A 26,513-nucleotide genomic window follows, 5' to 3' on the forward strand; every position below is an offset into this window, starting at 1 on the left:
CACTGGGATGTCACAGATTTGTGTTCATCACACATATATACAAAATTGTTGGTGAGTAACTTGCCAAGCATCTATATACTGTGAGTTTTTAAAAAGTTCAAGAATGCAGTGTAATAGAAAGTTGTTAGCTTCATTTTACAAATGAAGAAAGCGCAGTTGGATGTTTAATGGTTACTGTGTTTTGGATGTACCAATACATGCTTGAAATACACCAGGTAAAATTAAAATAGAACCTTTAAAGAAGTAAATAGCTTTCACAAGACAAAATACTATTCCAGTTTTGCTGTTGGGAAAGTGAAATTGGAAAGGAACAAACTCTCCCATGTCACGGAGCTAATCATCGAGGCTGTAACTTAAATCCTGCTCCATTTGACAGGAAAACACCAATTATTTTGTAGGCAAGTTGTTTTTTTCTTTAAAAATTGATGTATAAATCCTGTGTTTTTTGTGTTTAATGTGTACAATTTGATGGGTTTGGAAACTGAATTTTCACATTCACTGTTTTGTATTACTGATCTCCAATCAGAATTTCAGAAAATATTAAGGATTTTTTTTAAAAAGATTTAACTATTTTTTTTATCAACTTCTTTGATGCATAAACCTAAAATCCTAGACTGTATGAATGTGTCTAAAGTTGAAACCACGTGTCTTCAGGTGTTTTTTATGTGTGTCAGTGTGTGTGTATATCTGTATACACACAGTAAGTTGTCAGAATTCAACTTATTTTAAGCTTAATTTGAAGTATCAGTAAAGATTTAAGAACATCAGATATTTATATTTTGAAATTATAGCAGTCTTCCATTTTTTCCAATTCTTATAATTATTTCTTTACAATTTGAATAAAAACTCAGATCATAAGTAGAGTAAGTAGAGTAGAATAAATTATAAACATTAAGCAAAATTTTGATGTTGACATAACAAAAAGGCACATATGTTAAACCACTTTCAAATGTGTGTTGGTTTGTAATTATAAATTCATGCTACCAATGTTTTTATTGGTATACTAAAAAAAGCAATTTACAGGGATTGTTGGTAGTGTGATATTTTTAGTTTTAATTGTCCCTGTCTAATGCCTTCAGGATATTATTACGTTATAACATTATAAAAATGTGCTAGCCAAAATTCCTAATTTACAAGCAATCAGAACACTTTTAAATTTTTCCAGCTGTATCCTTAAGCTTACTTCACAAAAATCTTAAACTATGATTCATCTTACCTATTTTTCAAAGTCATGACTGTCTGGTAAGCTGTAAGAAAGATGAAATCTAACACATCTATGTTTATGTGATTCCAGTCATACAGAAAGCCTGAGAACGCTGACTTATCTTTCTCCTAATTATCACGGAAAGGAGAATAACAATTCCCAGTCTTATTTGTGTGGACTGCACAGTAAAGCCCTCATTACTAATTTACAAGAGTTCTACACTCTACATGTGGCTCTACCGGTATGCCTAAAGTGTAATATTTTCAGAATCGCACTGAAATGTAAATTGGGAATTTCTGACAGTGTATTTTCTTAATGTTTATTAACAACACATTAAAACCACAATCATATGGTTGGAATCTGGCCTAATCAAATTCTGTAACAATTTGAGAATTCACACTCTGAAGCCAACTCAATCATCTTCCCTTAGTTTCTGAAGAAGCAGGAGGAGTGAATGTGAAGCAGGATATATTTAGAATGTAATACCAGAAGCTCAAAATTAGCCTGAAGACATAGATTTTCCTTCTTAAATAGAAAGGCAATGATCGTTACCATGATTGTGTCACGAGGAAGTGGGTGAACACTGTCTCGGTGGTGTGGTTTATACAAACAGCTGAGAGGAGTGTGAGGATACCAGTTACAACAGCCTGTCTTAAAATACCCTTCTCCCCGTGAGATGCTCTGCATGTCAGAAGAGAGGAATTTAGCCATCATCCGTGTGGTGTGCCCTACAGACAACTGTCCCCAGAGACGTTCCTTCTTTCACTGATTTTCCTGGACATTTTCTTCAACCATCTTTGCCTCATTCTTCCTGCACTATGATAATATTATTGTGCACCAAAGTTTTCTGGAATATTACCAAAGAACTTCTGTGAACTGACAAGTTTAGAGGTCCTGTGATTTTTTTTTTTAACATCACTATTAATTTGTAAGATAACAACCAGTGTGCGTCACTGTTTCATTTCTTTCAGGATACTGTTAACATATAACACACAGAAACATTTTCAATTTTGCATATTCCTATGAACTTAAGTTATTGTCTCTGTATACACTACAGGCTAAAACTTATATTGATTTGGGTCCAAAATGTAGCATTTAGCTTTATAGTACATTAACTGTCTTTTGTAGGATCTCACTTTTCTGGAGTCCAGGAAAATAAAAACTTGTCAATTGGTGTTATTTTCCATCTCATCACATGGATTTTAATCTTATGCTTTTTTCTTTGTTGGTTTTAAAGCTGACTGCGCTCCCCCTGCCCCCACCCCTTCTTTTGGTCCTTTGCAGTCTGATGGGAAGGGGCCTGTGCATCAGCAGTCTTGATCATTTCCTTTCTGACTGACAGCTTTGGTCTTGGAACCCTTGTAGTGAATTCCTTTATTACAGACATTCGGAGCATGAGGCTGGGCTTGGTTACCAGGAGTGCAGAGAGCCAGTTCGACTCTAGAATGTTGGCTGGATTAGATATGACCTTCCTTCCTGTTTGATTCAACTCCAAGACTTTATCTTTCCTTCCATCTCAGCACTCATACATCTGGCTCAGAGTCCTGCCAAAGACACTGTGAACTTGACTCCTATCCTTATGGCCCTTGGTTCAAATGTCCACCTTTTTGGCCTTTATATGGCAGGCAGAGTGGAAGCAGGCTCAGAAATCATAACATGAACCAAGCATGGTAGTACAGTGGCTAAAGCCCTTGCCTTGCTTGCACCTGGATCCCATATGGGCACCAGTTCTTACCCTGGCTGCCCCGCTTCCCATCCAGCTCCCTGCTTGTGGCCAGGGAAAGCAGTAGAGGATGTGCATTTCAGTTCTCCATATTTTATATTTTGGAGAACAATAATGTTTTATGCTTTTTAAATTTGTTGATAGTAGCCATATATCTTAGCCTGTTTTCTGCTACTGAATAGACTACTCCAGACTTGGTCATTTGTATGCACTAGAACTTACTGGGCTCACGCTTCTAGGGCTTGGGAAGTCCACCTGCATGGCTTCTTACTAAGTCATAACATGTGGAGAACAACTCATGGTGAGGAAGCAAGCGTGGAAACAGGAAAATCAGACTAATCTCAATCTTTTCCTGGATTCCACTTTCTGTATTAACTGACTATATAATGATTGTAACCTCATCACCTCGGAATGGTCCCCATTCCCAGTACTCTCACAAATGCCATTAAATGTCAACATGCATTTCAGGGCAAATTCAAACCATGGCACCATAGGATTTCTTACCCTGGCATTCACTGTTTGTGCTTGAACTTGGACATTTTACATTAACCTATCCCATGAAATACTCCTCATTTTCCTATGTCCATTCCAGGGTTAAGTCCACCCATAGAGATCTTAATTGAAAGCATTATGTTTCAGATCAAGAATGTCAGATTGCCTTACCATGCAGATGTCTCCATATTTTCATCATTTTGTGTCCTTCCTCTGCTCCATTCAGAGGTTCTGGATTAGTTTGTAATGGTATTCCCTGGAGTTTTTTGAATCCTGAAATTGTCTTGAGGAGGAATGCCTGGTGGCCCCCCTGCCTGCTGTGTTGTTAAGTCCAGCCTCCTTACCTTCTGAAATCTTTAGCCATATATGGACATCAACTTCATCTCAAGGAGGACACCCCATTCCTGTTTGTTGTTGTTTTTCTTTTGCAGCTGTCCTCTTCCTGGGTCAAAGCCATGTGGTCAGCCTCTAGTTGTTGCTGAAATTCAGTAAATATCATCAGGAGGGGGAAAGTGCCTATAAATATTTGATTCATCATTAAAAGTTTCCTCTTTGTAGACTTGAAAAACTTACAGTATCATTTCTTTCTAAAACTCTGGTGCCTTTAAAATTATTATTTCATTTTTATATAGACTGCTCAGTTTTTTTCTCAATAGGGATATTTGCCTATTACAAACCCAACTGCCTCATAGGCTATTGGGTTTTTAATGTAATCAGGGGTTTCTTCTAATTATAAATACTTATAACTTCCATTTGACATTATTTACACGTCTTCTAAAACACCCATTTGCAAAGAAGGATGGAGGGAACAATTAGAAGAGTAAAAATTATCTTAGTGATTCTAATTTTATGTTCTAGGGTAACTTTTTCTACTTCAGAAGATCCTGAGTGTTTGAAAATTGTATGTGCATCCTAGTTGTTACATAAAACCATGTGTGTGTGACTTAGATCAAACTTTTTATATGGACTATTTGCTTCTCTGCATCTTTCACATATTCTGTCACTAAAACCAGTAGAATAGTCTTAATTTTTACCAGTAATGTGATAAAATGTTGATATGTGTGCACACACATGCATATATGTGCTGTTTTCCAGTAATTTTGAAATTATATGATTGATTTTATGCATAGGGCTGTTTTGTCCTTAAGATGTATTTTATAAAATACTATGATATGAGCTAGTTTGTGGGATCACCTTTACCCTCATTTTTATATCTGTGGTCTCACCGTCAAAGTGGACTATTTTTTTACTTGCTTTGTAGTTTTTACTTCTATGTTCATTTTCAAAGAAAGTTTTCCCTCTGGGAATTTCATGCTTGCTGAGATGATCTTCAAATTTAGATTTATATTTATAACTTACAAAATCAAATATTATTTGGCATATTGATATGTTATTAATGAAAAGGAACCTTGTATATTATGTTAAAACATCTAAATAATTTTTTAGTTGATATACAATATTCTGTATTATTTGAACAGAGATCTGCTATACTTGTTTAAACCGTTTCTTAATTAGAAGTCACTTTTTCCCTCATATTCATAGCAAGTGCATTTTAAAGAATATTGACCTAATACAAACATTTGAGAGTATCTGTTCAAATATTAGTTAAGAATTTTTAACTGGCCTATTAAGGTTATTTGTATTTATAGGGCACAGTATGATGCTATTGATGCATTTATATATTGCATATGTCTATTAATGTCTAATGACATTTTACAGATTTTACATATAGGTGAGATCATGCTGTACTTATTTGGACACCTCTTTTTTAATTACATTTGCAATTTCTGATATCAAGTCCAATAACGTGTATAATTGTATTTTTCTGTTTCTAGATCATCATCTTTTCACTTAAACATAATATAATGTGTTAATTATTAAATCAAATTATTTTACAATTATCATAAGCACCATTTGGGTGTCAGCATATAGCTATTTCATATTAGTTATGTATAAAACTGTAGCATTCCATATTTTCCTTATTACTAGATAAAATACATTTTATGTTTTTTTAAATTTAAAACACTTTGATCCATAAAATTGTACATGTTTGTGGGATACCATGTGCTGCTTCAATGCATTATATGTTGTATAATGTCCACGCAGGGTAAATATATCTCTATCCTTAAACATTTAACATTTATGGTGAAGACATTGACAATCCTGCCTTCTTTCTTTAAATAGAGGAATAATGAATATGTTAGCTGTAGGCATCCTGCTCTGCAACAGAATTCCAGAATGTCTCACTCGCGGTCTAATACCAACTTAATTCTCGTTCATCAATCCAGAACCTCTTTGAGTCTTCCTTAGCACTGTTACAGTTTTCACTTCTATAACATCATTTTTCCTTATGCTCCGCATGTGAATGAGACGGTGTGGTAATATCTTTGTGTCCTAATGAACAGATTTTAAAATGGGCCATCATGTATCTTGTATTTTTCCATGTGCACCTTTATAATTTTATTAGTTGGCACATACTGTATGGGTGATTCCATTAGGTTTCAAGTCATGATAAGACTCCCAGGGAAATAACAGAGTATCATCATAGGTTCTGTAACTAATGAAAAAACTGATTTCTCAAGTAGCCATTTATTGTAAAATGCATGGTGTTGGGTTTTAGGGATTTTTGGTCTTCCTGGTGATGTGTGTATCTTTAGACCAATGAGATTTGATTTCAACGAGATTCTGTTGACTCGTGATGCATGACTTGATTCATTCCTATATGAGAAGTTAGGAGTTGTTTTTGTTTGTGTTTTATTTCCAGAATTCTTCATATTAAAGAGTGCTTTGAAAAGCGTCTGTATTACATCTATCTTTAAATAACAGCTGTGTTAGATCTTTCCCCCTCCTAACCTCTATCCTTTATTATAATAGGAAACATGTGGCTTCTTAAAGGAACTGAAAAGCATAGAGTTTAAACAGAATAATGCAATTCATTTAATTAGTCATGGTTACAATTATTATCCGTAACTTTGAAGGCAAACAAAGACTCCTTGATCTGCCAAATGTAAGAACAATGAAATTCAAACTTATACAAGACCCACTTATAGATTCTACTTTAACTTTAAGAAAAACGGGAAAAGAGTATCATTCTGGTTTTTAAACCATAACCCGCGTTGTAAGAGATTCCACTAACTACCATTCAGATTTTAGAGGCATAATTATGTTTTTAAGTCTCTAATTTTCAACTGTGATAAACATTTATATGAATTTAGGAAATGGCAGAAGAGGAGGAAAAGCACTCATAATCTTAAATACAGTTGGCATTAGTGATTGGGCATGCTCACTCAGTCTTTTTAAACTCCCTGGAATATGATTATACACACACATTTTTAAATATCTCTATGCAAATATGTTATGACAATTTTAACATTTTACTTATTTAATAAACTTGTATATTTATAGATAAGTGGGTCACAGCTACCCATATGTAATGAGATTCCTGACTGCCAGCTTCACAAAGGCTTAACTCTCATCTTTCTGGGCTTTTCAGGAGTGAATCAGTGCAGAACAGCTCTCTTTCATTTTTTCCTTTTCTCTATCTCTCTCCCTTTCAAATATATATTAAAAAAAAAAAAAAACACTTTTCCCAAAAGTTGTAAACATTCAGGTAATAATTTTTATGAGTGGAAACTATGTATTAAATTGTTTTTAGAAGCAAAATAAAGTTATCTGGCAGATAGATTCAAAGGAAAATTCAGATCTTCAATGTGTCATTTTTATAGGCTTTATGATTTTTGGCAGATCGTTTCACCTATCTTGGCTTTAAGATTTCATCTATAAAATAGCTTGAAATTCATCATAAGGATATGAGAGTTACAGAATATACAATTTTAAATAATAGGTGTTAAAATGGCATGTTATTTGAAAATAATATAAAATATATGCTTGCAAGATGATAGTTATTTTAGTAAATAGTCTTTGTTTAGCAACGTGTATTAATTAGTAAAATACTCCATAAGTCTTTGCCTAAAGAATAGTTTCAGATTTTACAATCTTTCCTGATAAGTTACAACAAAAGACCAAATAGCTTCCTAACTTCTTTTTTTAGTAATGTTTTTACGTTTTATGTATTAAGTAATGCTTTTTATGTTTTAACGTTGGAGTATCTTAGTAAGCACATATTTTGCGAGGGAAGCTTCAGTATTTGAACATCAGTAATTAGTTTTACATCACATTAAAGTGGCCTTTAATGAAATAAAATTTTTAAAATGTATTAATTTAACATATGTATGTAAATATCAGGATTGTCCTGTGAAGTTTACTTTTATTACTTTTTGTTCTCTTGAAAACATGTTATTAATAAGAATTTTAAATATTTAAGATAATTGCTTTTTATTTATGTTTGTTAAGTCATGACTACTTTTCTTACATGACAATGAAAAGTGCTGTTTATAAAATAGATTCTTAATATATGCCTGGATGCTTAGTAATATAACTAAATAGTATTTTTTGAATTGTAAAATTAAAAAAAGATCAAAATTTTATAGATTTCCTTATACTTACATGTTTTCCATCTAATATTCCATTTGTAAGGTTAGCTTTTACAGTTAATATTGCCTTTTGAATGAGGACAACAAACAATTACATCTTGACAATTTAAACAAAACCTGTGATAATAATATTTGTTTCTCGTAGGCATAGCTTACTTGAATGGAATGTGTAGTGAAAAGAGAAAATGTATTATTGCTGAAGACAATGGCCTGAATCTTGCATTTACAATTGCTCATGAAATGGGTCACAAGTAAGTCAAATTCCTGGCTATGTTGTATGTTTAGAATCTCACTGTGTAGCTTTTGATTTTGGGGGAAAGGGCTTTAAGTTTTGAAAACTAAGGAACTTAGAAGAGGTGTGGGAAAACTACAAAGAGTTTCTTCTACATGTTGTAACTATTATAGATGTGTCTAACAAAACCCAATTACAGTTTTAAAATGAAGAGAATCATTTCGTGGTGCATTACTGATCTCTACACATTTCTAAACCGTTAAATGTCACAATAATTATAAACACAGTCTATATATTTTTAAACATTCAAGGAAAATGACTAAGTGAAAACATTTCCATCTTATAGTATTAACTGTATGTGTTATTTTAAGACATAGAGTAACTATCCTGTGTGTTTAGGGGTGGCATAACTGCAGCAGAATTCAGCTAAACACATAAGCACTTTATATGGCTTAGTTCATCTAATAGAAGAACCAAGAAGTAGGTCTCTTACAATTTCGTACCAACACTTATTGAGCATCTACTGTGTCCTTGTGTGCCAGAATGATCTCCAGGTATTTTCGCCCCCCCCCCCCCAGAACAACCTTCTAAAGTAATTCTGCACTAGTGTGCCCAGAGAATACAATAATTACCCTCCCAATGTTATAAAAAAAAGTGGTATCATCTCAAATCCTTCAACTTGTGTCATGCTGTCTTGAAATTTTACATTCGGTTATCTTCTGTTTGGGCCTTAAATTTCTCTTGGCAAAATGTTGAGTTGGATTGGCATTCAGATTGTGATAAAGTAGACACATTTTATTAGGACGTTCATTGCAATTGAAATGTCATGGTTCTGAGAATCAAGGTTCATAGTTTTAAAAATTTACTCAACTGGGAAATAGATGGAAAAAGCAAGACAAAAAGAAGGCAAAAACATTCTCCCCTCTGCTGATTCCCTCCCCATGAAATGGCAGCCTGGAGGAGGGGAGGAGCCAAGGACAGAGGCAGGAATGGCTCCTGGCACTTGGAGATGTGTCAGGGGCAACTAACTCAGCATCTTGACAGGCCAAATGCCATCCTCCCCCAACCACTCCCTACCCTAGTCGCTAGCAAGGTCAGTGATAAGCATGAAGGTATTTTAACTGGATGGATTTGGATTTAGTGAAGTTTCACTTAGGGCGGCTTGTCTTTATGGACGTTTCTTTGGTAAAGGACATTCCTAGATAGGCTTCTGAACTTTAAAAAGTAGGTAACCGAGTATATACATATACTCTCACACATGAGTAGCAAACTGGGAAGTAGTCTACATTATAGTACACATCTCTATCCCTACGTAAAGTAGGCCTGTCATTTTGAAACATGTAAATACACTGTACAACATGACACTTGATATTCTACCTCTACTAGCACGTCATGATACATTTAAATAGCAGAAAATTAATCTTGTAATTGTTACTAAGGAACTACATGCTACTGTAATCATTTGGGAAACACTGGGTGTCACTGTTTTTAAATCTATAGATACACTTTCATTTTTTTCCCATCCAGGCTTTCTGTCTGCATTCAGTTTGTTACTTCAAGAAAAGGCAACAAATTTTTAAAACATCATCCATTGGAAAAACGTAGAATCAAGGAATTATAGCAATTAAATTCTAAATCCCATTCTAATTTTGATAATTTAAAGCTATTGCCAGGTTAGTTGTAATAGAAAAGCCATGAGCATCAGTTCAATGAAATGTTGAGAATAATATATAGGTGCAAGGAAATGTAAATAAACAATAGTGGGAACACAAGTGAAAAATAATTGTAAAGATAATTCTAAAAATAAGTGAAAATTTCCAAATTATTATGATTTTCCTTCTTTAGCTATGCATTCACAAAATGATATATAAACAGTCTGGGTTCATATTCATTTATATAGACTTTAAAACCTTTTGTCAAATATTCTAATAGTACATTGTTTGCTTTAAAAAGTTGTATGTGTAAATAAATGTGCTTAAAAACAGATATATAAAGTTAATTTCTTCAGTTGTGGTTGTATGTTAATTATTCTATTCTCCTATAGGAGAAAATATATAGGAGAAATAACAATTAAAAGAAACATGAGTTAACTTACTAACACTCAAAGTTTTGATCAATAACCTACTTAGAAAACTATGTGAACTTATTTAAGGAAAGAGCACCTTAGTTTTATATAGCAGAAAGATTGGTTCATGACGAGGAATTCGGGTTGGATTGGCTAAAATGGTGCTAAAATATTATTTTATTTGACTTTTATAGAGTATCAAAAAAAGAGACTTGCCAAGTATGTGTAACATTTGCAGGAGGACCAGAGCATGTGATACATGTTGAAACACTCAGTTATTAAGAATTTTTACCATTAAGCAATTTGAAACATTAAGGTAGCAGTTTCTAGATGATGGACTATGAATGATAAAAGCAATGAAAACAAAAACAAAAGGAGGAAATGTATATAAATCGGGTCATCATGAAAATCACTCAGTGTACAATATGATGCAAAACGTAAGAAAGGAAGAAAGTGGAAATTCAAACAAATGTTTGTATATACATGGTAGCTTCTGGGTTTATGGAAAAAAGAATGAGAAAAGAAATTTATGCTAGTGTAAAACAATTTTGAAATCTATATATATTTTATTCATAATGAACATTTTCCATGAACTTTCTGAAGACCTTGTTTATACCCTCTTAAATAGCAAATCAATAAGGAATACCTTAGTTTTAGTCTATCAAATAGGAAACATCTTCACCAATATTGGAAAATTGTAGGTCCCATTCTCTCTCTTCCTATCCTTCTCTCTCTCTCCCTTTCTCTCTCTTTCTCTACACACACATACACACACACACACACACACACACACACACACACACACAGCCCTTGTATTCAGATCTGAGTAATAGCCAACTACTCAAGTGAAACTCTTAAATCTTAGTGTTTTTGTTTTTAATATTTCTCAAATTTGTTAAATTATATACATAGAAGTATTTTCAGGAAACTAATAATAAGCTACAATTTTATGTAATTCAGCAGACCACAATTTTAGAATGGCAAGATTATGTCATTTGAAAGGTTCACTTCAAGAACGCCTTCCTCTCATGGCACGTGTGTCTAAACTGGTTTGCAAAGGGTACTGGTGTTTGTTGTCTTGATTTTTATTTCTAGGAATTCCCAGAACATCTTCAGATACAGCTGAAATAATCAGCACAGACCACAAAGTAATAAAAAATTAATTCTAAGGACTTGGTTTTGAGTAATTGAGAAAACAAAAATCCTTCATTTTTCTATTGCAAAAGAATCTGAAAGACAGCCAGCTAAAGATGATTTTAAAATATATATGTAACTATAAAACTTTAGTGTAAATTGGAATCCATACTAAGAAAGGAGAAATAAATGATTTAAGCTAGCTTTGATTTTCCTTTAAAATTGTTTTTCTCCCTAAAGAGTAAATCAGGATAGTTAATTTTCTTGTAACCAAATTTTTTGATAAGTTCATATTTTTCTTCATTGTTTTAAAGATATATAAAAACATATTTGTATATTCACGGAATACAAACATGTTCTTCATTAATTTGCTAAAATGAAGCTTAAAACATTAATTAATTTTAATGACTGAAAGGAAATACCATTGGGAATTCAATGTAAACTTACTCTGTTGAATGTATGTGTGTGTGTATACATGTATTCATTCCTTTTTCTATTTTATGTATTGTTTAGAAATAGCAATTTATTGAAGAAACTTCACTTAGACTTAAGCCCATAATTTACTATTGACATATTAATCATGGTTAGATTCCTTTGCTGGCTGGGGAGAACCAAGACGGCAGTCAGGTTAATTGAATTGTTTGCAGACATAAAACTCAGCGTGGCGATTTTACTCATCAGTACAGTTTACTTCCAGGAAAGGCTCTTCTTTAACATGAGTCATGGGAAGAGTCACCCAGGACAGATCCACAGCACCAGGCTCCAGACACACTGTGCTTCACTGCCAGAGTTCACCGAGTGACCCATCTACTCACGCTAGGAACCAGAGGGGCTAACCAGAACCTTGGTGTCCAGGGTCATGGTGGTTGACTCACTGCTCCACACTGACTAACCTTCCCTTCAGAAGTCAAGCTGGCCCTAGTCTTCCACCATAAATCACAAAGATAGTATAAATTGTCATGAACGAATCTCTCTCACCCTCTCACCTCCCCCCTGCGTAACAAAGACCTTGGCAGGATATCCCAAGGGCTTAAAGGTTACCTCCCAGCAGCTAGATCAGGGGAGGGGAAAAAAAAAAGCTCGACTGGACCACCCACGTACCGGTTCACTCTACTACACAGTTAGAAAATATTTCTCAAGATTCAAAATGTCCTACATCTCCTAACAAAGCCCTGTTTTATTAGCAAGCATAGTTTAATATTTTACATTTGTATTTAAATCCAGGGTCATAGATTAGCCTAAGTATATACTTGTTATTTTCTTGACTCCTCAAGAGCTGTTTTTATATTGAGGACATTTCCTTTCATTAAGTGGATTGAAAATATATTCCTAGTTCTAATAGGAAATTTACTTTTGATTTATATCATTAACCTGCAGTTTTTGTTAAACATGAACTGTTTTATTTTCTTTTACTGTTTGTTCCATAGATTTTTACACCTGATCTTAGCCAAAAGTCCAAGAAGCGATCTCTCCCATAGATTTTTTGCAATTATAAGTTCTTTCTGTTTCTAAAATTAGGAAAACCAATTTTTGTATACTTGTTTCACTAACTGTCTCCCTCCCTCCTTCCTGGCCTTTCTCCCCTTTTCTCTCTTTCACTCACCACTTTTAGGCATCTAGGATTTATTTCATTGTATACAGTAATATTCTCCCCATGAAATTCACATCGCTCATTAACTGTTCGATAAATGTTCTTACTATTCCAAGTGTGGTCTGTGAATACATGGAGCGCAGCCAAAATGTAGCACATTACTTTCTTCCTTGATGTCCCGAAGAGAAGTTAGTTAAAGTAAACCGTATGGCTGTATTCCTAGTGTTAAAGCTGATGTGCGTGGTACAGTCAGCTGCTTATCTGGACATGGATCAATAACACAAGTTCCTCAAACACATTCTGTGCAGGGCGTCCAGCGTAACAGATACAGATCTTTGTTTTTTATTCATCAGTGTCACCAACTTGCAGGTTGAATTAGTTTCTATAAAATAGTCCCTGATGTTATTCTAAAAGCCATCTATTCCTATGTAAGTACATTTCAAAAGTTCATGTCCAGGAGGTGTTTAGGTATAGCAATTAAGACAACCACGTCCCATGTTGGACTTCCTGGTTTAATTCCTAACGCTGGTTCCTGGTTCTAGTTTTAAACTGATGCCCACCATGGGAAGAAATGGTGATGGCTCAAGTTGGATTCCTGACATCCCTGTGGGACACCGGAGTTGGGCTCTAGGCTCCTCTCTTGGGACCATTCTGTGGACCTCTCTACATGGTTTTAGGAATTGGGGAAGTGAACCACAGATGGGAGCTTTCCTTCCCTTTGTTTCTCTGTCACTTTCTCAGTGTCTCTGTTTCTCAAATAAATACGACTTAAAATAGTTTTACATTTGTAGTAAAATGGATTGAAAAGACTGTGTTTTAAAAATGACAAAATATGTTCTTTAATACTAATATTTCGTACATTTGAAATAACTTTTTTGAATAAGTAAATGTATATACACAAACACACATATCCACACATTATATATTCTTTTTTGTGTGTATACTTACAAATAACTTAATCTGCTTTGTGGTTTCCAAAGACAAGTAAAATAACTCATATTGCTGTGTATGGTTTTATGGTTATATTAAAGTTTAACTACATTATCAGGGAAATTTTTAAAGATATTTATAAATAATGCAATCCTGTGGCCATTTCCTGACCTGACTATATCTGTAAAAAGAACACATTTTTGTACTCTTTTGTGCTTAAGATGTTGGAGCTCAAGACTTCTGCTCCCACCTAAAGAAGGAAAGCAATAATAACACCTTATTTTAGAGATGATCATTGCCAAAGCTCACACAGCGAGTCAGTGACTGAGCCGACGTCCAAAACCAAGTCTGTACAAATCCAAAGCCCTTGTTATTAATTGCAGTGTTATGCCAGAAATGCAAAAGAGCTCTCCAAGCTAACTTTATTCTGTCCACCAAACTTCTGGGCTGGCTCTGGATCACCTGTCTCTGATCGCTCACTCTCCCTCTCCACCTCATGCGTCCACTTGTTCTCAGTCCCTGGTCTCCAGTTCACCACGCCTCTGCATGCTATGGGACACAGACACGTAAAATTTGTTGTGGCTGAGTTTTGTTTTTTTTCCACCGATGACTCGTTATTTCCTCCTATTAGTGGTTCATGTAATTCAGGTTGGGAGCCTTTTGTAAAGAAACATTCCACGCAGGTCTGCCTAACAAACATTTTAATACCACCCACCTCCTCTGTTCATTCATTAGGTAGCTAATTCACTAAGATGTAAATTCCAAGAAAAGCAATGACCATATTTGCTTTCACTTATGGGATTCATAATGTATTTGACTCCATAGACAGAGCATTCTAGGACATTCATGCAGGAAGGACATTCCCCACCCTGAAGTGTTGCCATCGAGGTCTTCCTAGCCCGGGAAATGGATGCTCCAGTCTTTCGGTTGCTCAGCCTAAGCCTACACAATCGTCCTTCAGCCCTCTTCCTATCTGATAGTACACATTCAACCAGTGAGCTCGACACTCCCTTCAGACTACACATAGAGTTTGATTCCTGCTCATTGGTTCTGCTGACACCACACTAAGCCACCATCAGTTCTGCATATGCAGCCTCTGTCTGTTTCATTCTTTCTTGTTTGCTTTCAACTGAGAAACAGGGAGATTATTTAAACAAACAAAACGGCAAATTGCATGACTTGCTTGCTAAGTGTGTTTCATGGTTTCCTATCTAATTGAGAAGAATGCCTTGCACTTAGGATGGCCCGCAAAGACTCTGTGTTCTAGCTCCTTACTGTGTGACCATTCATCTCCTTACAAACTGTGCTGCAGTGCTGTAGTCCTCTTTGCTCTAACTGACACGAAGAAAGCAAATACCTACTTTAAGGTGTATGTTTTTATTTATTTTTTCCTACCTGAAACATTATCCTCCAGAAAAGCCAATATCGTTTCCATTTTTGTAATTCTCTGCAGAAGTCACTCTGCAGCAATGCCTTTTTCATAATATTTTTAAAAATTGTAAACATAGCCACTGTATTGGTTCCTTTCCCTCTGCCTACTTTAATTTTCTTCATAAAGCTTTCACAAGCAAACCCTATATACTCATTTTCATACCTCACTATTAAATACTCACTTGCATACATATTTAGAACCTCACAAACATTCTTGGAAAACCCATTTACCAAAGTAGGGATCATAAATTAAATAAAAATAAACATGCCACTCAATATATTTGAGACACAGAGATAACAGTGATTATAAGAAAGTAACTTTAATATATGCATATACTAATCTACATATAGTAATCAATTATGGCATAAATGGCCTTAGTTCTCAAATTATAAAATTACAAAAACAATGACAGAGTAAAACAAATTATAATTTATAAGAGTAAGTATTAAAGACTATAAAAGAGGGCCCGTCGTGGTAGCCTACCACACACCAGGATCCCTTATAGGGCCATTTCTAATCCCGGCAGCCCCGCTTCCCATCCAGCTCCCTGCCTGTGCCTAGGGAAAGCGATCCAGGAAGATCCAAAGTCTTGCGTCCCTGCACGTGCGTGGGAGACCTGGAAGAGACACCAGACTCCTGGCTTCATATTGGTGTAGCTCCGGCCATTGCAGCTGCTTGGGGAATGAATTAATGGACAGAAGACCTTCCTCTCTGTCTCTCCTTCTAACTGAATTTACAATAAAATATTAAAAATTAAATCTAAAAAAATGAAATGCAAAGAATTCATTAAAAATGAAAGACAACTTCAAAATTTGGCCCATTCTAATTCTATTTTAAAAAGAGAGAATTCATGATTGTCATAAAGAAGAAACAGGCAAAAAAGACATTAACAAAATAACAAAATGTACGGAATAATTTTATGTAAAAGTTTAAAACTAGATGAAGGTAAAATGGGAAAAATCAAAGAAAATAAAATAGAAGAGCTTAAAACTGTATAACTATTTAAAGAGATTGACTGAATTCTTTCGATTCTTCCCAAAAAAAATACCAGTCCAGACATTGGAATAGGCTCCAAGGAATAAATAATGCTTGTATTAATCTAATTTTCCTAGAAAATGAAGGAATACTTTCCAACTCAAGTTTGAAGCTAGTGCTATAAAATAAATTAGCTAATTATGAGGAGGAAAATTACAGTTCTTTTTTATCTGAGAATTATTTAAAAAATGACAATGGAATATTTTCAGAGTAAAGCAACAATGTATTAAAAGCTTAAAACAAGGCATAATTTCGACTTTGCCAGGACAGCAATCATAATTAATCAATTAAAAATCTTAAACATAGTAACAAATGGACGTAAAATGTAGTACTACCTCACTAGGTGTAGAAACTCATAGAATGAACTTCAATATGTGTATTTACCAAAAAAATAGTAAATATTTTACAAAAAGATTTATGTATTTGAAAGGTAAAGTTTGGTTCACTCTCAAAATGATCACAACACCCAGGACTGTATCAGGCCAAAGCCAGGATCCTAGAACTCCATCCAAGGCTGCCACGTGCACAGAAGACTCCCACGTGCACGGGCTTTCTTCTGCAGCTTTCCCACATGCACTGGAAAGCAGTTAAATGGGAAGTGGAATGACCAGGACTAGAAATGGTGCACATATGGGATGCCAGAGTCACGGGCAATGTCTTAATCCACTCTACCAGGAAACATTATTCTTAATGGTGAAACATTAGAGGGATCCTCTGCACAACTAAGAAAACAATGAAGATCTTAGTGCACCTGCTTCTGTGTGTGTGGAAGACATAATTGAGTGCAAATCAGTAGAAAAATAAAGGGCACATACGTGAGAATGGAAGAAACAAAGCTCTTTTTATTTCCAAAAGATGCAACTGCTTATTTAAAAATAAAGTATGATTTAATAGCAAAGTAAGATTGGGGAAGTTTGATAAGATTATTGGATGTCAGACAAAACATCCAAACTGTGTCTAAAAAATTTCACTTAGATAAGAGGACATTAATTTCTGTATCAATGAAAATCACCCAGTACTTTGTAATAAATTCTGCAAAAACAGGAAATACATATTTTTATAAGAGGTGATTAAACCTGTATCAATGAAAATGTGGGTGCAGTAACAATTTTTAGAATTAATGTAGTTCCATAAAGATCTCAATTTGCGGTGGATGATTTAGAGATTAATGAAAATGCCAATAAATATATCATCTGGACTTTTAAAAGTGAGAGTGTACACTTCCTTCCGTAATGCATATGTAGATGAAAATAGCCAAAACACCTTGCAAGAGGAAGCAAGACCAAGCTAGACAAGCTAGACAAACCCTCTAAAATAAAAGATATGATCCTGTCGTTACGAATCCAGTCTTCAGAGAATTCCTAGCACCATACACAGACGGGGCAGCAGCCTGAGGTCCTGACAGCCAAGACTGACAGGAATCTCCAGTGTTGAGGCTTCTGATTTGTGTAATGCCTTCCTTAACACTTATTTGATGGAAGCACTCCACATGAATATTCCTTAAATGCTTATCTCACATCTTCTACAAATGTCTATAATGTTAAATTATGGCTTCATCACAGAATAAGTAAATGAAGATCATTGGAATAAATGGGGGAAAATCCTTTAAGCATTTTTCAGAGGACTGTGAAATAGGGCACTGTTCTTTGAAGAATGTCACAATATCTGTAAAAATTACCCAATAATGATTGTGGGTAGTTTCATCTCCAGTTGCCAATCTTGAATATAGTAAATCAAAGCAGAATTTTATATGTAGTCATATCTCTTTGCTTATAGCCTTCCTGGACTGCTTTCCCAGGCAACAATCACAGAGCTGGAAGGAAAGTGGGGCTGCCAGGATTAGAATCAGCACCCATATGGGCTCCTGGCACGTTAAAGGCAAGGATTTTAGCTGCTAGGCCATCATGCCAGGCCCGTGAAAGCAACTTTTAAAAGCCATATCAGTGTTCAATGATTTTTGGATTGAAAAAGACTGCATTAGACATAAACCACTTACTAAGAATCTCGTACAGTAACTAGATTATCCTCTTCACAGAAATGTAAATGAACATGTAAATATAAATGTAAATGTAAATATTATGTCATCATAAAAACAGGGAATTTCTTTGTGTAGCCAAAAGTACATACCAACTTTTCAGTGTTTTTATGTTTTGAGGCAAACTTGAACAACCTAAGTACTTGAGATGTAATCTAGGAATGCTGATATTAGTTATTAGTGTAGAAAATGAGTAATGGGATAGTTCTTAGGTTTTGTCACCTTCACCTCTCCACCCAACCCTGCCCAGAATGTGATAACTCTGTTCCCAAGCCTGATTGTGGTTTTTAATTCGTACTATATTTATCCATCAAAATATCTCATTGTACATCCCACATGTATGAAATTTTTATCAGTTATTCCTCAGTGAGGCTGGGGGTAAACAAACAATATGTAACTAAATTCAGTTCTGCTAACCAAAGGAGAACCTAGCATTTTGCTCCAAGAGGCTTCCTGTCACACATCCATTTGGTCCATCCTCTCAGCCAGCAGAACCAATTTCTTTTAGAAGAAAATGCAAGTTTTGCCATTTTTGCATTTATGTATAAAATTCCATCTGCTCCAAGAGGGAAAGACTTAACCATAAAAGGAGAGACACAAGGAATAGGACATAATTGAGAAATTTGGATGAAGCAATAGATCATTCTGTAGAAATTTTAGAGGAGGAAACAGATGAAATAATGATGGATTGCTACAATTCACAAGTAACCAATACAGTCTCAATTGTTTCTTCAAATGTTCAGAATGAATTTTTGTACTTTTCTTTGACTCAGTAAAGTTGGTAATGCTACATGTAAAATTACTGCCCCTACATTCTACTCTTTAGAATTCTCTTTAGCATGTGTCTCAAATATCTTCTTCTACCACATATGCCTTGATTAATGTTAGGACATACATAAGTGGGCAGGTAAGAAGGAAAATATATCGCTAATGTTCAGCCTTGGGCTTGGATGCTTCTTGTGCCAGCAGCTTGATGAATGAGTTTGGGGAAGTCCATCTGCCCTTTTTCATTTTCTTCAACCCTGAAGTTTGGATAATTTTTCCTGACAAAATTAATTGTTGTGATTGGCTAATATCATGGCACAGCTTGGCAAATACTACAGAGTGAATGAATGGTGATCATAATTAGTAACATTAGTGTTGTTTTCTGAGCACTTTCATGTATTGAGAATTTTAACCGCCAATGGCCTAATACATCTATGTTCATTCTTGGAGTGATTTCATACCCATCAGAGATTCTTAACTAGATTCGCAGGAAGTTTGCTTATCATGAAGTCTCTTATAATGCACTAACACGGCTTTTGTATTTGATACTTTCTGTAGACATTGATGCACTTAAAATGATGCATTAGATCCAAGTTAATTATCATAATGGAACTTTAGCCATTAAGAAGGCATTTCTTTTAGAAGGGAATATGGCAGCTCTCCCACATCAGATTCTTTCCAAAAGTAGGTTTGGATGGTAGTAGGTGAAAGTGGAGAAAATTACCCAGCTGATGAATGATCTTGTAAGAATTAGCTTTAGGTTTTACATTTCTATAAAGTATCTTGGCAAGTGTACACCCTCGAGCTAGGCAAGTAATTTTCCTTAGACAGTGTTCCTAGCTTAATGTTTCACTAAGTTGCTAGGAGGCAATTTTAGCTCTTACTTTTCCTCTAATTATGGAATATTCCGTTGCTTTTGTGATTTCATATCAGTAGATATGACAAATCAGTAGATATTTATTTAATAAGACATTGAACTAAGCAATTAAACAATTAGAAAATGTGTTGTGGCTGCGATTGTGGCACAGTGGGTAAAGCTGCTGCCTAAAACAACAGCATTTGGTATGGGCAGCAGCTCATGTTTTGGCAGTCCCACTTGCAATCCAGCTTCCTGCTAATGACCAGGGGAAAGCAACAGATAATGGCTCAAGTTCCTGAAATCCTATCACTCATGTGGAAGACCTAGATCAAGTTCCTGGCCTGACATAGCCCTAGTCATTACAGCGATGTGAAGGGTAAACCAGTCGATGGAAGACCTCCTTCTGTCTCTTCCTCTCTTCCTATAACTTTGACATTCAAAAAAATATTTTAAGAAAAGAAAATGTGAAATTTCTGTTTTCTAAGCATGTATAATCCAGGTAGTGATATAGTCTACATATCACAATGGCTTATAAATATATATGCTAAATGACTATAAATATATATATAATAAATACACACACATATATAAATACACACATGTATATAAATACACCCACACACAGAGATATATATATTAAATTTAAAATACACCAGAAACACAAAGACGTTCTGTTTTCTTGAATGGTATATATTTTAAGAATGATGAAGTTAAAAATTGTTTTAAAAAATGCAGGTTAGAGTTTATTGCAGAGTCCTTTATGGAAGAAGAAACTTAGAAATTGAGTTGGATTCATAAATGCAGATTAGCAGGAGAGGGTGTTCTAATAGAAAGAAATGGTAAAAAACAAACAATCAAAAAAAAAAACTATGCTAGAGTAAACTGTTCCAGTGAAAATTAGACTGAACACAAATTACAAACAATTTGAATAATAGGATAAAGTAAATATTTTCTTTGAGAATTTTGGTTTTTAGAATTTGGATTAAAAAAAAAAACTTCAGGTACATGTACTAAATTTCAATTTCTTGGGGTTTGTTTCTGTTTTTTCAGTGGTTTAGAATGGGACCCAAAATACCCCATTTTGGCTAAATATCATCGAGTTTTACCCTTCTGATGCAAGTGTTTTATTATCTACATTTTCAATACCTTTGATTTTTGTGGACTGTTAAAAGATTTATCATATTAAATTAGTGCTGTCATATAATACATTCGTGGGACTAGAATCCTTAAAACATGATTCAATGTAGGCAAGCAGTTTACGAACAGAACAGCTAAGCATATGGTTCAGTTACAAGTAAGGAAAATCAATACCTGTCTGTGGTTGACACAGGCAAGGTAGGAAGGGGAGAATGGTTGGGGAAGTTTAAGGAATGCATAATTTAGAGGGCCTAGGGATCTGCTGGCTGTTCAAGGATAAGGAATAAAGGGTTCTAATCCCAACAGATGACAAATTCCTTAAGAGTAGGGATTGAGTCTTAGTTGTTCATGTGCCTCCAGCCCCGGACAATACCAGCACATGGGCAGTTCTCAACAAGTGTATGCTGTATTGCTAGATAAACATATTTAGTACATCTATTATACCTTTTTAACCTCTGATTTTTACATGGTTGTTGACTTGTTTTCTAAACCTTTTGACTTGCCCACGGGAATTTCATTTCATTGTTCTGTACAAATTGAAATGATTTATGTGATTCAAAACATTTTTGAAGAATATTTTCTCTATGAGCACACAGTAGTGAAATTATAGCCAATCAGCTTGATAAATTGCACTAAATTAAATGCATTTTATGGGAAATGTAATTTATTTCTAGTTAGACATTGTGATACTTTTTTTTCCCTCTTTTATTAATATTTCCACATAATATATGGCTTTTAGTGGGAAGTATTATGTCATGAGAAATGTTTAATGTCAGAAAATAAAAAGTCCACACTTTTAAAATATTACTGTTTACAAATCAGACCATTTCTAAATTAGCCAAAAATTGTGAGTGGGTCCATGTGTTCTGTTCCCTAACTCTTTAAACATCAAAAAGGACCATCTTCAATCTCCAATTGCTGCTCCAGCTTTCCGCAGGATATCACAAAACTTCCTGGCAGAGATTTTTAAACAAGCTGAGAAGTTTTATAAGATAAAAATATTTTTTCAGTTGACTTGACAACCATGTACAATGTTAGTGGAGAGTTTATTTGCCCAAGGCTCTTTTTCAAAATGAATTTAAACTGAGATTATTAAAATGGAGTTCAGTTGCACAGTATGAAGAGAGGTGTTGCTAATGTCTTATTTAGAGAATGTTTTCCATGCGGCGCATGCTACTTGGTTACAAAGCTTTATAGAGCGGTGCATTTCTGCTAAAACAGCAGAGGCACTGAATGTTACTCAAGAACACAATAAATCATCTACAGAAACGATGAGTTTTGGTCCAGAAAGAGCAACGTTCTAATGGGGTGGTGTAGAGGTCTGTCTGCTTAAGCATCAGATGCTTGAGTGTAAGCCACAGGTCCACCATTAACCTCAGTTGCCCCTCATTAGTAAAGTCCTAAGCATTGTAATAGAAACATTATGGGGAGATTGTGAGGATTAAATTATGTCATCACTGAAAATGACTAATAAGTGGGCTGGCACAGGTCTAGGTCCGCCATGAAAAATTTTTTTTTTTATTTCTGATCCGTACAATCAGGACTAAACAATGTCTCCTCATCATTCCAGATGTGTGGCAGAAAAAAAGTCTATCCCAATTTAACGATAATCTCTTGTGTTACAAGTTAAATAGCTTTAGGAAAATTTCACTAATGATAAACAAAGCTTGACTCACCCAGATTCTCCACGGCTAAAACTCTAGTCCTAAATGAGAAGCAGCATCCCACAAGGAAAAGGATTATCTGGACTAGAGGTTATAAGCTTCTCAGTTTAGAAAATCAGAGTCCTTGGGGGAAAATGTCTAGATTGCTAAATCTTGGAAGCACTCCTTTTCCTTCTCTCGAAGGAACACATACTTTAGGAAGTTTTATTATTTTTGAGGGAAAAAAAAAAACAGTGGCCATTCAGGAAGAATGGCATTTGTGTGTGGTGTGCACGACCACATCCCCATAGATGGAGGAGTTGAACATATGCCATGTGGTGAGTGGTCAGGGAAGAATGGTCATCACGATGCGTGCTCCAGCTGGGCTATGTGGCCTAGGTGAGCTTGTGATGCTGTTAGAAAGCCACTGTAGCAATCTTTATCTATTTGTGGGAATATTCCATAACTGTGATTTCACAATTTAATATCCACACAAATTCTTGCCATTATTATATTAGGGTTTTTTTTTATGAGCACTAAAACCAAAGAAAGCAACACAACACAATAAGTTGATCTCCATGTGTCTTTAGACGAATCGGAGTAACACAGTAGAATCCATGACTTCCTGCGCAGTATGAAGGATCTTATGTCTGAGGCATTGTGCAGCTACTCTACATCTTCCTCATATGGTCTTTCCAGAGCATAAGTCAGAGTATATAGAACACTGGAGAACACCAAAGTATGTTTATGTGTCAGTTATCACCTAACTTGGTGGGAAGAGTGAGCTTAAATCTCCAACTTCAGGGGACACATAAGTTAAGCTGTAATTCTGGTAACCATAGGCACTCTCATTCCTGTCCCAAATGCTCCGCTTGTGACCCAGGAGGGTTTTGCCCCGCTGCCACCACCACCCTCATGGGAGAACCACATGAACTCCTCAGTCCTGAATTTGGCCTGGTACAGCCCTGTCCATTGTAGCCCATCTGTGGAGTGAAGCAGAGGATGAAAGAGCTCTCTCTGTCCCTCTTTCTTTTTCCCTCTCTCTCAGTCTCTCTGTTTCTCCCCTTCTGTAACTTTGACTTTGGAAAACAGAACTAAATCTTAAAAAACAAACTAACAAAAAAAGCCCCTCTAACTTCAATTGTCTTTTCACTTGACCCTTTGATACTGTATAGGTTCATACATGTTCTGTGTGCTCCCTTAGTTTTTTATTTAAGTACAAAGATTGAAAAAAACTCTACTTTCTACTTTCTGTTAATTATTCTGTTAATGTGTGTTAATTGAGAAACTCTTTGAAGACATGAATTCATATATTAAGGAGCAATATGAGTATTCCATGAGTATAAGTAAAATGTGACAAAACAGTGTATTATCAGTTTTATTTGGAGCAGGAATTTCAGTTAGCAGAAAATGTGATAGAATCACTGCTAATTTACTAACATAGATGAAACTTATTTATTCCTTCCACGTAATTTCTTCCTTCAAAAATGTTTAATTGTAGCAGTTGTGACTTTCTGATAGTCTTGAAAATGTTTAATTTGTGAAAGTTTATTTTTATTTTCCCTAGTGATGTTTCTTATAATTCAGTGTTATAACATGATGTAGGTATTTTTATAAATTTTTCATATGAAAGACAGTTTTATTATATAGACCACAAGGAAAGAGAAAAAGGATCATTAGGCTCAATGTCTGTGAATTAGCAGGTACAAAAACCAAGACAAAACAAAACAAACACTTTCCTCTTTCTGTTTGTTCAGTACAAATCTCAATTCACAAACAGCAAGTTTCATGGCTTATTATGAGAATTGTGTAAATGATTTCTGAAATAGCTGTGATGCTACATGATGACTTGGTATAATATTTCAATGTAGGTTATAGAGTGTGATTGACATACTCCAAACTTCTATGAAATAGTTGTCTGCAATTTGGAGCCGTGGGATGGTATAGAGGCACAGTAGATAAAGCTGCTACCCACAATACTGGCATTCCCTGTCTGGAACATCTGACCTGTATATCCAGTCCTGCTCCCAGCTAATGTGCTTGAGAATAGAGCATATGATGACCCAAATACTGCCACCCACACACGAGGCCACTGCCACCCACACATGAGGCCCCTGCCACCCACACATGGATTTCTAAACTCCTGGCTTTGACCTGGCGCAGCCCCAGCATTGCAGTTGTATGGAGAGTAATCCAGCTGATGAATTATCTCCGTCCCTCATCTTTCTGTAATGCTTTTTCATTGTCAGTTTCTTTGTCTCTCCCCTTCCCCTGTTTCTTCTTTTCAAATAGACAAAATCTAAAACTAACATACAACCACATAATTTGGAGAGCTAATCCAAAGTTTAAAGGTGTAATCTAGGCTAGACATTGCAGTAAATGTTATTCAGAGAATCCTGTGCCTAGCACAGGAAGAGATGTGCTAAAAATATAAGTAGGTGAAGCTGAAGTTAGTGCAAGAAGTAACCTTCATTACTCTTGAAGGTTAAGTAGAACGCTTTTAGGCAACGAAACTGAAGTAAAGGTACATTGGAGAAAGTGGGAGCTGGAATTCACAGACGCCCAATGTGTACTGATTTATACATTGCTTTCCAATTTCTCATTGTGTAACCATTTTCAGTTTCTTCTCCAAAATTAATGCTGTAAGTATTCTTAGCTCACAGGGTGGCTTAACTCAAGCTATAAAGCCCATAACATGGTATAAGACACATGAGACATACTAAATAATTAGTTGCAAGAAAATAAGAAGCAGCAAAATGTTGGGAAACTGTAAGTTATTTGGTATTACTGAACAGCAAATGCAATAAGTGACATGGAAGAAGTTGAAAGCACCATGTGTTGGTTTAAGAAGCTGGAATTGCCCCATAGGTGACAAGAAAATAGACAAATGTCTTAATGAGATTGGGTTTTAATACCTCCCACTAGGGTAGTTAGAATACTGTAATAACTGCTGAGACTATATATAGTATAAGAATATCATATATTCCTGTTTATAGTCATAATAGAAATAGAAAGGAGATGACAGTTGAGATAAATATTTAGAAAGTGCAATTGGCAGGGTTTGCTTCTAACACTTAGTAAACTAAATAGCCTGGGTGATAATTTGAGAGAGGCGCGAGCACATAATGGCTTGAATATTCTTTATTTGGCTGACTTAGTAGCTAGTGAAAGCATTAAAAACATGCACAAGAGACAAGGGGATTCAAGGAATAAATTCAGGATAGGAATTTAAAGCAAAGAGCAAAGTCTTTAAGAGCAGTTGAATTTAAGGTGCCTGTAGAACAATCATTTATAAATAAGAGTTACAGAATAGAGTTTCAGCTTGAAACAACAGATTCCCAGAGCCTATGCAACTGTACCATAACATTAAGAAATAATAATAAAATAAAAAGACAGGCAAGAAAATATTCATTCAAGGGATAAAGATGGCAAAGGTAGAAGGTTTCCCAGGGACAGTTTGTGTTCTAACAGGTTGGAAAAGATGGGCTAATGAAACAATTACCAGATAATGGCAGGTTGGTAGTCCAGTGAGCTTTCAACTTTGATAAAAGATATGGATTCAGATTTTGAAAAAAATTAGGCAAGAGAAAGAATCTAGTAAAATTGGTTAGATATGGATTCTTTTTATATGTTATATTGTTATGCAATAATTATATCTGCATTTGGATTAATGGAATATATCAAAAACATTTCATAGCCACTTCATTTCATAGACTGGGTAAAAATTTTTAATTAAATACAAA

At 35.0% G+C, this 26,513-nt stretch overlaps 1 protein-coding gene across 1 annotated transcript in view; it reads left to right on the plus strand.

The window, feature by feature from the left end:
* The window catches only part of ADAMTS19 (ADAM metallopeptidase with thrombospondin type 1 motif 19), a 171,939-nt gene that overhangs the window by 67,757 nt on the left and 77,669 nt on the right, over positions 1–26,513 (plus strand). The window contains exon 8 of the mRNA XM_040976406.1: positions 8,058–8,163. Within this exon, the coding sequence (XP_040832340.1) occupies positions 8,058–8,163 (106 nt within the window). The remainder of the gene's footprint in view (positions 1–8,057; positions 8,164–26,513) is intronic.

Source organism: Ochotona curzoniae, unplaced genomic scaffold (genome assembly GCF_017591425.1).
Source record: "Ochotona curzoniae isolate NIBS_2020 unplaced genomic scaffold, NIBS_Ocur_1.0 contig_1, whole genome shotgun sequence".
Lineage (NCBI taxonomy): Eukaryota > Metazoa > Chordata > Mammalia > Lagomorpha > Ochotonidae > Ochotona > Ochotona curzoniae.